The sequence below is a fragment of the Hypanus sabinus genome, chromosome 23 (genome assembly GCF_030144855.1).
Source record: "Hypanus sabinus isolate sHypSab1 chromosome 23, sHypSab1.hap1, whole genome shotgun sequence".
In the NCBI taxonomy this organism is placed as follows: Eukaryota; Metazoa; Chordata; class Chondrichthyes; order Myliobatiformes; family Dasyatidae; genus Hypanus; species Hypanus sabinus.
In genome coordinates, this window is record NC_082728.1 from 61020804 (window position 1) to 61034777 (window position 13974).

General features: G+C 47.0%; 1 protein-coding gene across 4 annotated transcripts in view; it reads right to left on the reverse strand.

Moving 5' to 3' along the window:
• Positions 1 to 2951: 2951 nt before the first annotated feature.
• The window catches only part of jpt1b (Jupiter microtubule associated homolog 1b), an 80456-nt gene continuing 69433 nt past the window's right edge, over positions 2952 to 13974 (reverse strand). For 3 of the 4 annotated variants that reach the window (XM_059948983.1, XM_059948981.1, XM_059948982.1), the window contains one exon: positions 2952 to 3369. In XM_059948983.1, the coding sequence (XP_059804966.1) occupies positions 3233 to 3369 (137 nt within the window). In that variant the 3' untranslated portion in view covers positions 2952 to 3232. The remainder of the gene's footprint in view (positions 3370 to 13974) is intronic. The other variant, XM_059948984.1, reaches the window with a different exon arrangement.

The window sequence follows — 13974 nt, forward strand, 5'->3', positions numbered from 1 at the left end:
TTACCAGCCAAGAAGTGTAGAACTTTAAATTTTAAAAAGACCTTGATAACAGGCTGCTATTCTGAAACATGTCAACATTAAGGAAAAGAATATGCTGGAACTTTGGGAAAACAATAGGGCTAGGTGGGATTCCAATAAGAGAATAGTTTGCTGCACCTTCAATGATCTTTGCATCCTTGTCAAAGGGTGGCAAATGTTATTCCTTTGTTCCAGAAAGGGGATAAGGATAACCCTGGGAATTAAAACCCAGTCATAGACAAGTATTCCTAGAGACAGGAACTATGCATGTTTGGAAAAGCCTAGTCTGGTTAGGGACAATCAACATGGTTTTGTGAGGTCATGCTTCACAAGTCCAATTGACAAAGTAACAAATTGGTAAAGAGAGCAGTGGATGTGGATCTCAGCAAGGCATTTAAGGTTTCCCATGATGGGCTCACTCAGAAAGTTAAGAGGCATGTAGCCCAGGGAAACTTGGCCAAGTGGATACAGTTGGTGCCGCCAACATGGCGGCCTGTCTCCCAGATCAGCTCAACTGCTTTTACACTGTTTGATGTCGCCAACTCTGAGCCTCCGAGGAAAGCCACCGCTACAACCTGGTCATCTGAGGCTGAGATATGCAGATGTTTCCAATGAGTGGACAGTGGCAAGGCTGTGGGACCAGATGGCATCCCAAGGCGGGTACTCAGGATGTGCGCAGCACAACTGGCAGTTGTTTACTGACATTTTTAATCTCTCCCTCCGCTAGTGTAGAGTGCTGTCCTGCTTCAAATTATCCACCATTGTCCCTGTATCAAAGAAGTCCATGGTATGGAGTTTAATGCTGAGAAGTGTGAGGTTCTACATTTTGGCAGGAATAATCCAAATAGAACATACAGGGTAAATGGTAGGGCATTGAGGAATGCAGAGGAACAGAGAGATCTAGGAATAACTGTGCATAGTTCCCTGAAAGTGGAGTCTCATGTAGATAGGGTGGTGAAGAGGGCTTTTGGAACGCTGGCCTTTATAAATCAAAGCATTGAGTACAGAAGTTGGGATGTAATGCTAAAGTTGTACAAGGCATTGGTAAGGCCAAATTTGGAATATTGTGTACAGTTCTGGTCACCGAATTATAGGAAAGATATCAATAAATTAGAGAGAGTGCAGAGACGATTTACTAGGATGTTACCTGGGTTTCAGCAATTAAGTTACAGAGAAAGGTTGAACAAGTTAGGTCTCTATTCATTGGAGCGTAGAAGGTTGAGGGGGGATTTGATCAAGGTATTTAAAATTTTGAGTGGGATAGATAGAGTTGACGTGAACAGGCTGTTTCCATTGAGTAGGGGAGATTCAAACTAGAGGACATGATTTGAGAGTTAGGGGGCAGAAGTTTAAGGGAAACACAAGGGGATATTTCTTTACTCAAAGAGTGATAGCTGTGTGGAATGAGCTTCCTGTAGAAGTAGTAGAGGCCAGTTCAGTTGTGTCATTTAAGGTAAAATTGGATAGGTATATGGACAGGAAAGGAGTGGAGGGTTATGAGCTGAGTGCGGGTAGGTGGGACTAAGTGAGATTAAGGGTTCGGCACAGCCTAGGAGGGCCAAGATGGCCTGTTTCCATGCTGTGATTGTTATATGGTTATATGGTAACACGCCTGAATGACTGGCATCCTGTTGCACTCTCCTAAATAAAAAAGATCTGCTCTGGGACCCCTCCCTTTGTGATTTTTATAAATATCTTGATGAGGAAGTGCAAGGGTGGGTTAGTAAGCTTGCAGAAGGCAAAGTTTTGTAGTGCTGTCAAAAAGGTCACAAGTTACAACAGAATATTGATATACAGCTGGGCTGAGAGGTAGCAGACATCTGGATTAAACCAAGGACAAACAAAGGCAGCGTAAAGGATTAATAGCAGAATTCTTAAGTGTAGAGAATGGGGTTCACATCCATAGATCCCTCAAGTTGATAGGGTGGTTACAGAGGCATGTAGTGTATTGGCCTTAATTATTCAAGGGACTGAGTTCAAGTGCCATGAGGTAATGTTGCAAATCTTATAAAAGCCTGGTTAGACCATACTTTGAATACTGTGCTCAGTTCTGGTGGCCTGATTATAGATGGATGCAGAGGAGATCGACCAGCATGCTGTCTGGTTTGGAGACCATGCCTTAGGTTGAGCAAGACAAGGCTTTTCTTTGGAGTGAAGGAGAAAGAGGTGGCTTGATAGAACTATACAAGAGAAGAGCATAGATTGAATGAACTGATAGTAGCCAATAAAAAGTTATGGCCAAGTGGAGTGGCCATTATCGGAGTGAGTGTAACTTATGAACTGAGGTTTTGTTGTGAAGAGGCAGAATAAGCTGACCACGTATGGAGAGAGAGAGCAGCTTTTTAGCTGGTTATGATGGTGCCAAGCTGCAGTCTGAGATCATGGCACAGACTTCGGTGTTTCTCATTTTTAATTAAGTTTGTAGGGATGTTTTTGGGATAGAAAGCGACAGAGTTAGGGGGAAGTTAGAGGTCAGATTACTTGATTCATCCATTTAGATGGAGAGTTGGAGGCCTTTCCAACCATTCTGCCAGCAACCCACTGATTTAACCCTTGCCTAACAATGGGACAATCTACAATCACAAACGATTTGGAGGAAACAAATTTAGAAGAGATTTCAGAGGCAACAAAGGGTAGTGAGCATCTGGAACAAACTGCCAGACGATGTGGTTAAGTACAATTACAACATTAACAAGTACATGGAGGGAAGAGGCTTGGGTTGTGAGCCAAATGCACAGCATGGGATCACATTTACCTCGGAACACGTGATTGTGCCATTCTTGTAGGCCATTATCTCATCACAACTAGAACAGGCTTTTAAACCCACAATTTACTTTGACTGCACCCATTGCCTGCCACATGCAGCCTAAGTACAATAAGACTATGCTCACATTTGTTTAGTTTGTGCACAAAGGTGTGAAGGATGAAGGCAGTTGTATTTGGAGTATTTTTATTTGCATCACAAATCACATCCAAATACAAAGTCCAAAATGCCAGAATTAAGTCTGAAGTCACAAGAAAAACAAACACTCAGTACTTTACATCACAGGGACTAAATGACGCGTGCCTTTTCCAGCAGGCCTCATGTTTTGAGCACCTATGGACCATTCAAATGTAAAGTGCCAATACAAAATGGTGAAGCTCAAAGTTTAATTTTACAATAAAATCAACATTTATTCAATCTGCAGCTGAGATAATGAGGTGAACAGTGGATTTACCCCAGCACAAGGCTAGACACTCCACCAGGTGGGACTTTCTTGGGCCTTAATGATTTGGGTTGAGCAGACTCTGCTGGCCTGGGCACACTCTCTCCTCTCTTTCCCTGGGCTTCAGTTTGGGTTTCAGTTTCAGCTGGAGAAGAAAAACAAAAATTAGACTGAGAATTTGTAGTTCTACTTGAATTAGAAAACTTTCAATCCTATTTATTAAACTATGTGAACGGTTATACCATCATAGCAGTGCAAAATGAGAAGGCAATACACAGCATTCAGGAAGGACAATGCAGGGGGAATTCTACAGAAAAACAAAACCAACAGCATCCACATCCGCTTCAATTTGAAAATCCTTTGGGATTTAGGTATAGTGATATGATGGCACTTCACAAGACAGGTTTACAGAGCAGGAGCTAGCAGTGAGAACTCAAAGTTAAGGAGCAAAAGGAGAGGTGACTTGATAGAAGTGTACAAGAGGCACAGATGCTGTGGAAGCCAGAGACCTTCTTCCAGGACAGAAATGGCTAATGCAGTGGTGATTGGAGGGAAGTATCAGGGTGGGGGTGGATGTCATAGGCAAGTTCTTAACACAGGGTGTATGTGGAACACCTTGCCAGAGGCAGATACATTGGGAGGTGATTCCCAACATGGGGTGGTTACCTGTCCTAAGGGGGCATTAGGGAAACTAGGTCATTGGGGGCATTCATGAATCTTGGGGGGGGGTGAGGGGGAGAAAAAAGGGTTGGCAGTATGCAGCACCCCAACTTGAGACATGAGACCTAATCAACTATTCATAGAGCAGGCACTTTCAAAAAGCCACCAGAAAATAGAAAGAACCATAGCTCTGCAGACAGCGAGCACTCCTCACAACGTCTGAAACTCAGCAATCTCATCTGACCTTACCCAACCCAACAGACATTATGGGGATGCATAAATTAGTAACCAGGGTGTCCAACAGTTCATCTCAACTCATGCAATTTAACAGTTGATAATTTAAATACACCCTCTCAACTTTCTCTACAAATCTACAGAAAACAGGCTGTGCAATGATACAGCGCTGGCGGTAACCCAATGGTGAAACAGAGCCAGTGAACCTGTTGACCCAAGGATTGAGGTGTCCAAAGTGACCCTTCTTCATACGTGTGACCAAGAACCATCTTTGGGAATTATGAGACCCCACATGATTGGTCAATCGTGCTAACTAGACTAGTATAAAGGTAGTTTGCTGAACACCAACCAGACTAACAGATTCCAATCACAAATCCTTGTCATCTTCGCCTCACTGCCCCTTTGCATGTTGCTATCATTGTTCCATCCATCACTGCTGCTGTCAATATTTGATAGGCATTCCTAGTTAGTGTTTTTATTTTAATTTAGCCCTGTTAATGATGGATAAATATATACAATGCTATCTCCGAGTCTGGAGGCAGTGAGGCCTTTGATTCTAATCCTGTTAAGAAACAGGAACTACAGAAAGTGTGTCAACACGATTTTACACACCTGGGGTATGGTTTTACTCTGTTTCTGTTGGATCGGTGATGCCCCATGTGTCTTACTTGTCATACTGCACGAATGAAGCCATGAAACCATCAAGATTGCAGGAACACTTCTGTAAAAGACACCCTGAAAAAGCTACTTCTGGTAATACTGTTCCAGAAGATGAAAGCAATGCTTGAAAAGCATTGCACACAAGTCTTTCCCCAAGAAAGCAAAAAATGACTTTGATAGTGGTCTCATTGCTTCTTATAATATTTCCAAAGTGATAGCAATGTGGAAAATATCAGAATTAGTGAAGGATTAATAATGTCTGCTGTATCAGAAGTGCTCATCACTTCACAAAATGAATTCCAGTTTTTTTTTAAATCAATTCCTCTGAGTAATAACTCTACAGTTTGTTGCATTGATGAAATAAGTGAAGTCACTGAGAATCAACTATGCACAGAGCCACAAAACAATTTGAAATACCACTGGACAAGTCAACTGTGCAAGACAGCAAGTCATTACTGATGGCATAAATACGATTTATCAAAAATGGAAAAGTTTTAAGAGATTCTCTTTTGTAAAAAGAGAAAATCAGAATCAATTTACAATGAGCTCAATATACTGAGAATAGAAGTCTGATTAGGAACATTTCTTATGCAACAGACAGAGCACCATATATGACAGGTAACCATGCGACTTCAGTGGCATTTATGACAAAAGTCCCAAGTCCATTTGCAATCCATTGTGCAATTCATCTTCAACATCTTGTAGCCAAAAACCTGACTTTTTTCCCCCAAGCACGACCCTTGCAATATCTATCAAACTTAAAGCTCATCCATTAAATAGCAGACTATTTCACCAGTTAGGCCAAGATAATGATGCAGAGTTTGAATGCTTGCTTCTTCACACAGAAGTGCATTACCTGTCAAAAAAAAGCCTGCTGTTTAAAGTGTTTCTTTGATCTTTTTGACACTAGTTAACTGAGCAAAAATTCAACAAGAGCTTGGGAAACAAGACTGAACTTTTATGTGAAGATATGGCATACCTAGTCAATCTGTATGACAAAATGAATGTTCTAAATACGAAACAGCAGGGTGGGAATTTCTATTTAATCCAGGCAAAAAGTGCAACTGTCCACCCTTATCAGAAATTTGGAAATATAAAGCAAAACATTGTAGAATATTCTCAGTTTCCCTGCATGGAAAGTGTGGTGAACTACATATAACTGTTTGGATGCGCCGCCCCCCCGCCCCGCTGACTGCTCCTGTGGCTCCTCCCACAGACCCCGGTATAAAGGTGATTGTGGTGAACTACATATACCTGTCTGGACACACCCCCCGCTGACTGCTCCTGTGGCCCCTCCCACAGACCCCTGTATAAAGGTGATTGTGGTGAACTACATATACCTGTCTGGACACACCCCCCGCTGACTGCTCCTGTGGCTCCTCCCACAGACCCCTGTATAAAGGCGATTGAGGTGAACTACATATACCTGACTGGTCACGCCCCCCGCTGACTGCTCCTGTGGCCCCTCCCACAGACCCCGGTATAAAGGCGATTGAGGTGAACTACATATACCTGTCTGGTCACGCCCCCCCCCCCCACTGACTGCTCCTGTGGCTCCACCCACAGACCCCGGTATAAAGGCGATTGAGGTGAACTACATATACCTGACTGGACACGCCCCTGCTGACTGCTCCTGTGGCTCCTCCCACAGACCCCGGTATAAAGGCGATTGAGGTGAACTACATATACCTGACTGGACATGCCCCTCTGCTGACTGCTTCTGTGGCTCCTCCCACAGACCCCGGTATAAAGGCGATTGAGGTGAACTACATATACCTGACTGGACACGCCCCTCTGCTGACTGCTCCTGTGGCTCCTCCCACAGACCCCGGTATAAAGGCGATTGAGGTGAACTACATATACCTGACTGGTCACGCCCCCCCCTGCTGACTGCTCCTGTGGCTCCTCCCACAGACCCCTGTATAAAGGCGATTGAGGTGAACTACATATACCTGACTGGACACGCCCCTCTGCTGACTGCTCCTGTGGCTCCTCCCACAGACCCCGGTATAAAGGCGATTGAGGTGAACTACATATACCTGACTGGACACGCCCCTCTGCTGACTGCTCCTGTGGCTCCTCCCACAGACCCCGGTATAAAGGCGATTGGAGACACAGCCCCGGTCTCAGTCTCCAGGATGTTGTGTGGTGGTCACTTGCTGCTTGTTCTTTCTTTCAGCCAATAAAAGCCTATATCTCGCCTCACTTCTCCGAGAGTTATTGATGGTGCATCAATTTTATTGGCTGGAAGTTTTAAAACATGGAAAGTATTTTACGTCCGGAAAAATTAGATGTGGACCCCCAAGTTACAGAAGCAGCTCTTGCCTTTGAACTCTGACTTGCATGCTTCCAATCATACTTGGAAGTGATTCCAGTGACTGAGCCTGCCACAGTGTACAAAATCCTCCTATCCAGAGTCAGTCCAAAAGTATTCTCCCTCATCAGGGACCTGCCGACCTACCAAGGGGCACTGGACGCCCTCAAAAGACAGTACCTGCGGCCAGTGAACACAGTCTACGCAAGACATCGCTTAGTGATGCAGCGACAGCGAACCGACGAGTCGAGCGGGGAGTTTCTCCGAGACACACAGACACTCGTGCGGGCCTGCGACTGCAGGGGACTGACGGCGGAACAACATGCGCAGCTGCTAGTACAAGACGCCTTCGTTACGGGGATCAGGTCAGTGTACGTGCGCCAGCGGCTGCTGGAAAATGCCGATCTTACCTTACGCTCAGCGATCGAGATGGCCGACACGCTGGAGGCTGCTCTGAACAACACTGACGCTGTCCAGCCGTGCGATCCCCCGGCGGTTCTGTGGACGCTGCAGACCCCACCACCCGCGAGCGAATCTACCACTGCCGCTGCCAGTCGCGAGTCCACGAGCTCCCCGAAACCAACCACAGCTGCTGCCAGTCACAAGTCCGTACAGTGTTACTTCTGCGGACTCGAAAAGCACCCCCGAAAACACTGCCCGGCCCGAGAAGCTACCTGCTCCAGCTGCGGGAAGGGCCATTTCGCCAAGGTCTGTAAGTCGGAACTACGAGCGGGGTTGGGCAGCGCTGCGTGTGAGGCATGGGGGCCGCCATCTTGATCGTCGCCATCTTGCCTGCCTGCCTCGTGCGAGACATGGGGGCAGCTATCTTTGTCGGTGCCACCTCGCCCCGCCCCCGACCCATGGGTGCTTACTGGGCACCAAGACGGTGGTTCAACTCTGGCCTCTGTAACCCTTGACCAAAGCGCCCCACACCAGCTTGCAAGGTCCATGATGGACATCCTGGTGGAGGGGCACAGGACTAGCTGCCTGTTTGACATGGGCAGCACGGAGAGTTTTATTAACTGGGACACGGTGCAACGCTGCGGACTCGTGACACGGCCGGTAAGCCAGAGGGTCACCATGGCTTCTGGGTCACTTTCCACAGACATTACTACAATGTGTAGCAACATTGGTGGTGCAGGGCACAGAATATCGGGAGTTTGTGCTACTGGTCATGCCTCAACTGTGCGTGCCTGTGCTATTGGGGCTGGACTTCCAGAGCCACCTCAAAAGTGTGACTATGGCATATGACGGGCCCCTCCCACCACTCACCATCAGGAACCTTCAGTTTTGTGGGACTTCATCATATACCCCGCTACTAACCACACACACCGACCCACACATCCCACCCAACACCATGCCAACGGCCGCGCTACTGACACCACTTGCAGTCTCTCCACCCTCAAGATCCCTCCCCCACTGCTGTTCGCCAACCTGACCCCCGACTGTAAACCTGTGACAACTAAAAGCAGGAGGTACAGCGGCTGCTCAGGGAGGGGATCATTGAGCCAAGCACAGGTCCTTGGAGGGCCCAGGTGGTTGTTGTTCAGACCGGGCAGAAAAATAGGATGGTCGTGGACTATAGCCAGACCATCAATAGGTTCATGCAGCTTGACGCGTACCCCCTACCCCGCATCGCAGATATGGTCAACCAGATAGCTCAGTACAAGGTGTACTCGACAATAGATCTGAAATCCGCTCATCACCAGCTCCCCATCCGCCCAGAGGACCGCCCCTACACCGCCTTTGAGGTGGGCGGCAGGCTCTATCACTTCCTGCGCATCCCCTTCGGTGTCACGAATGGTGTCTCTGTCTTCCAGAGGGAAATGGACCGGATAGTGGACCAGTACCAACTGAAGGCCACGTTCCCATTTCTGGATAACATCATCTGTGGTCACGACTGGCCGGATCACAACACCAACCTCCAACGATTTTTCCAAGTGGCCAAAGCCCTGAACCTTACTTATAACAGGGACAAGTGTGTGTTCGGAACCACCCGACTTGCTATCCTTGGGTATGTCATGGAGAACGGGGTCATTGGCCCTGATCCCGACCATATGTGCCCCCTGTTAGAACTCCCTCTTCCCACCACCCTCAGACGGTGCCTGGGCTTCTTTTCCTATTACGCCCAATGGGTCCCCCATTACGCAGACAAGGCCCGCCCCCTGGTCAAGTCTACCACATTTCTCCTCTGCGGAGGCCCACGCGGCCTTCAGCCGCATTAAAGGGGACATTGCCAAAACAACGATGCATGCAGTAGACGAGACCATTCCCTTCCAAGTAGAGAGTGACGCCTCCGATTTCGTGCTGGCTGCTACCCTCAATCAGGCAGGCAGGCCAGTAGCATTCTTTTCTCGTACCCTTCAAGGCTCTGCAATTCAGCACTCCGTGGTGGAGAAAGAAGCCCAGGCCATAGTGGAAGCTATTAGGCACTGGAGGCACTAACTTGCTGGCAAAAGGTTCACCTTGCTGACCGACCAGCGCTCGGTTGCATTCATGTTCAGCAACCAACAGCGGGGCAAAATCAAAAATGATAAAATTTTGCGGTGGAGAATAGAACTCTCAACCCACAACTATGATATCCTGTACCGGAAGGCTCAATGAGCCCCTTAATGCCCTATCCCAGGGAGCGTGTGCCAGCGCACAGCTCAACCAGCTATACGCCCTCCATGGAAATCTTTGCCACCCGGGGGTCACCCAATTTTACGAAAGCCCGGAACCTGCCGTACTCCCTGCAGGAGATCAGGACAATGACCAGGGACTGCTAAGTCTGCGCTGAGTGCAAACCGCACTTCTACTGTCCTGAAAAGGCACAACTTATCAAGGCCACCCGCCCCTTTGAGCGACTGAGTGTTGACTTTAAGGGCCCTCTTCCCTCCACCGACCGCAATGTATACTTCCTCAACATTATCGATGAGTACTCGCAGTTCCCCTTTGCCATTCCCTGCCCTGACACCACTGCCACGTCCGTCATAAATGCCCTGCGCCAGCTCTTCACTCTGTTCGGATATCCCTGCTATATCCACAGTGATAGAGGGTCCTCCTTTATGAGTGACGAGCTGCGCAAGTACCTGCTGGCTAGGGGTATTGCTACTAGTATGACCATGAGCTATAATCCCCGGGGAAATGGACAGGTGGAGAGGGAGAATGCCACAGTGTGGAAGGCCACACTTTTAGTCCTCAAGTCAAAAGGGTTGCCGGTCTCTCGCTGGCAGGAGGTCCTCCCCGAGGCACTCCACTCCATCCGCTCCCTGTTATGCATGTCCAACAATGCCACCCCTCATGTGCACCTATTTTCTTTTCCCAGGAAGTCTGTCACTGGGACCACCCTGCCGGCTTGGCTGACATCCCCAGGGCCAGTGCTGCTCCGGAAACATGCGAGGAGCAATAAGTACTCCCTGCTGGTCGAGAGGGTTCACCTACTTCATGCGAACCCCCAGTATGCCTACGTGGTCTTACCTGATGGGCGGGAGGACACGGTCTCCATCCGCAACCTGGCGCCTGCAGGAGCAGCAGACCCCTACCCCGAACACTCCACAGTAACTATGAACCCTGTACCCGAGGTGACACCGTGCACACCAAGCCCAACACAGACTCCTCATGACACTCCTATACCGGGCGTCTCACACATGCATATACTGGGTGCCTCGCACACGCATGAGGGATCACTGACGCCTAGTGGGCTGACACCTCCAGTCAGGCAGGAACCAGCACAACCACCGTCTCCGGTGCAATCACAGCCGGTGCTACGTAGATCTCAGTGACAGATTCGACCACCTGATAGACTTAACCTGTAAATATACTTGTAAGAAACTTCGCCCCATGGGGACTCTTTTAAAACAAGGGAGGGGGGTGAATGTGGTGAACTACATATACCTGTCTGGACATGTCCCCCTCTGCTGACTGCTCCTGTGGCTCCTCCCACAGAACCCTGTATAAAGGCGATTGGAGACACTGCTCCTCCCTCAGTCTCCAGGATGTTGTGTGGTGGTCAACTGCTGCTTGTTCTTTCTTCCAGCCAATAAAAGCCTACATCTCGCCTCACGTCTCCGAGAGTGATTGATGGTGCATCAGAAAGTATGGCACCATCTTTCACAGATGGTGATTTGCTAGAGTAATGCTTATACCTACAGCTACTGAAGGATTTTCAGAATTGATTTAAGGATTTGAATGATCTGGAAATTACAGACTGGGTAATTAATCCAACTCTTTGCAAAGTAGAACAGGAAGAGAGCTTGCAAGAAAAAGTTATTGAAGTTCAGAATGAAGAAGCAAAAATTTCAGCTTTTCTGGTATGTGGCTAGACTGCTGTATAAGTGCTTTAGGGGTGTGTTGGGCTTAAAGGTTGGGAAACAGTGCATTGGGGCATTTAAGAAACTCAATGCATTGGACGATAGAAATGGAGGACAAGTTTTTAGCGTTAGATTGATCTTAGAGTAGGTTTAAAGATTGTCTCTACATTGTGGCCCATTATCTACGTATGGAACTCTGAACCTACTGCCATAAGGGGGACACATGGAGTTTTAATAGAATCTTTCCCCCTGAGCAAAGACTGGAGTGTCCAGGATATAACTGTTACAATTTTTTTTTTAAATCATAGGCCCTCTGGAGATTTTGGGCCATTACTGCACCACATCCTTCTGCAACTGGGACAAGTTGAGAACAGAAACTGTTTGGACACTTGCACAAGAACTGAACCAGCCATGGATACAGAACCTGGGGTAAAATGTAGAAAGTGTCCTAAAGGCACATTGGCAACAGCTTGACTGGATTTTGTCCACCATTTCCAGGAACTGGAGGTAAAACCATCTAGTTTAAGTCACAGTCAAAGCAATCACTTGGTTGAATGTGCTTACTTTGGTTAAGATATCCAAGTGTGCATCTAGCTAAACACTTACTAGGCAATGCATTTGGGATTACTTGGATCAGTGAGTTTAAAGGATTACGACTGTGCATACTATTAGCAAACAGGATTGTTGAATGAGATGGTACTTTTGGATTAAAGAAATTTAGTCAAGTAATCTTGTCTCCCGTTCTCTCACCCATCCAAATCCACAGAACTTATTGAATTGATAATGCTTAATATACAATACAGACTCACAATGAATGCACGATGGAGAAGGAGAACTTGCTTCAATGTCAGATGTGGGTTTGGCTGATTATACACAAGCTAGTGCAGAAAGTTGATCGGAATTTCATCAGAACTTAAAAGTTTTTAAAAGTATGGTTAAAACTTTGGGGGGGAGAGAAGGGGGCAAGGATGGAAATACAAGGCATAAATAAAGATGAGGTGTGAGAGGGAAAAGTAGTCTGTGATAGGCTTGGGACCAAGATTGTGCAGGTTGGAAATGCTGACAGGAGCCCCAAGAGCTACTGGTGAATGATAGTATGATAGTCAACCTTGCCTGTTCTGTCCTGGAAAGTATAAATCGAGGGAGGTGAATCAGGCTAGCAGAGATTAGCACTGGAATGGGAGCTGAAGAACCAAGCAGCTGCTGTTAATCTGTCGAGCGGTGATCACAAAGTGGGGAATATCAAATATGGAGTGGGAAGTCTCACCTGAGCAAAGGATCCAGAGAAACTGGGAGAATGAAACAGATTACTTGCAAAATGCAAGGTTGGAGATGGTGTAGTCGTGTTGTGGGAATCTGTGGGCTTGTATGGCAGCCAGAGGTCATGGTATACATTGGTACCAATGACACTGTGCAGGACCTCTACCCCTCTCCTGCCTAGAAGTTTAGGGAGTTAGGAAGGAAGCTGAACAGCAGGACCAAGATGGTAATCTCTGGATTACTCCCAGTGCCATGAGATAGAGAAGGTCAGAACAGGAAGATAGAGCAGATGAATGAGTGGCTGAGGAGATGGTGCAGGGGCCAGGGTTTCAAGTTCTTGGATCATGGAATTTTTTTTTAGGGAAGGGGGAAGTTTGCTAATTCTATTGGGGAGGGTTTAAACTAGGTTTCCAGGTGGGTGGGAACTGGTGAAGAGGCAGAGGATGGGTTGGCCGGCATACAAATAGTGACAGCTTGTAGGCTGTTTATGAGGAAAGATAGGGCAGATGATAGAGCAAAGAAGCACTCAGCCAGATGGTTTGGGGTGTCTTATTTTAATGCAAGGAGCATCGTGAGCAAGATGGACCAACATAGAGCGTGGATCAAAACGTGGAACTATGATGTTGTGGCCATTACAGAGACTTAGATGACTTGGGCAGGAATGGTTTTAGGTGTTTTAAGTAGTACAGAAAAGGATGTAAAAAGGTGAAAGAGTGGCATTGCTGATCAGGGATAGTATCATGACTACAAAAAAAGGAGGCAGTCATGGAGGGATTGTCAACTAAGTCACTCTGGGTTGAAGTCAGAGGCAACAAGTACTGGGTGTTTTTTTTCTTAAATAGACACCCCCCCCCCCCATAGTAACAGAGACATTGAGCAGACAGGGAAGCAGATTCTGGAACAGTGCAATAATAGGGTTGTGTTATGGGTGACTGGCATTTCCTTAGAGCAAGGGTTTTAGATGGAGTGTAGTTTGTTTGTGTGTTCAGGAAGGTTTCCTGACACAATATGTAGATAAGCCAACTAGGCTGTACTTTATCTAGTATTGGGAAATAAACCTGGTCAGGTGTCAGATCTCTCCATGGGAGTGCATTTTGGAGGTAGTGATCATAATCTCCTTTACCATAGTGCTAGAGAGGGATAAGAGCAGAATTTGGGAAAACATTTAATTGGGGTAGGTAGGGGGAGGAACTTGGGGGACACAAACTGGGAGCAAATGTTCTCAGGGAAATGCATGGCAAGAATATGGCAAATATTCAGGGAATATTTGCATGGCATTCTGCATAGGTATGTTCCATTGAGGCAAGGAAAGGATGGTAGGGTTACAGAA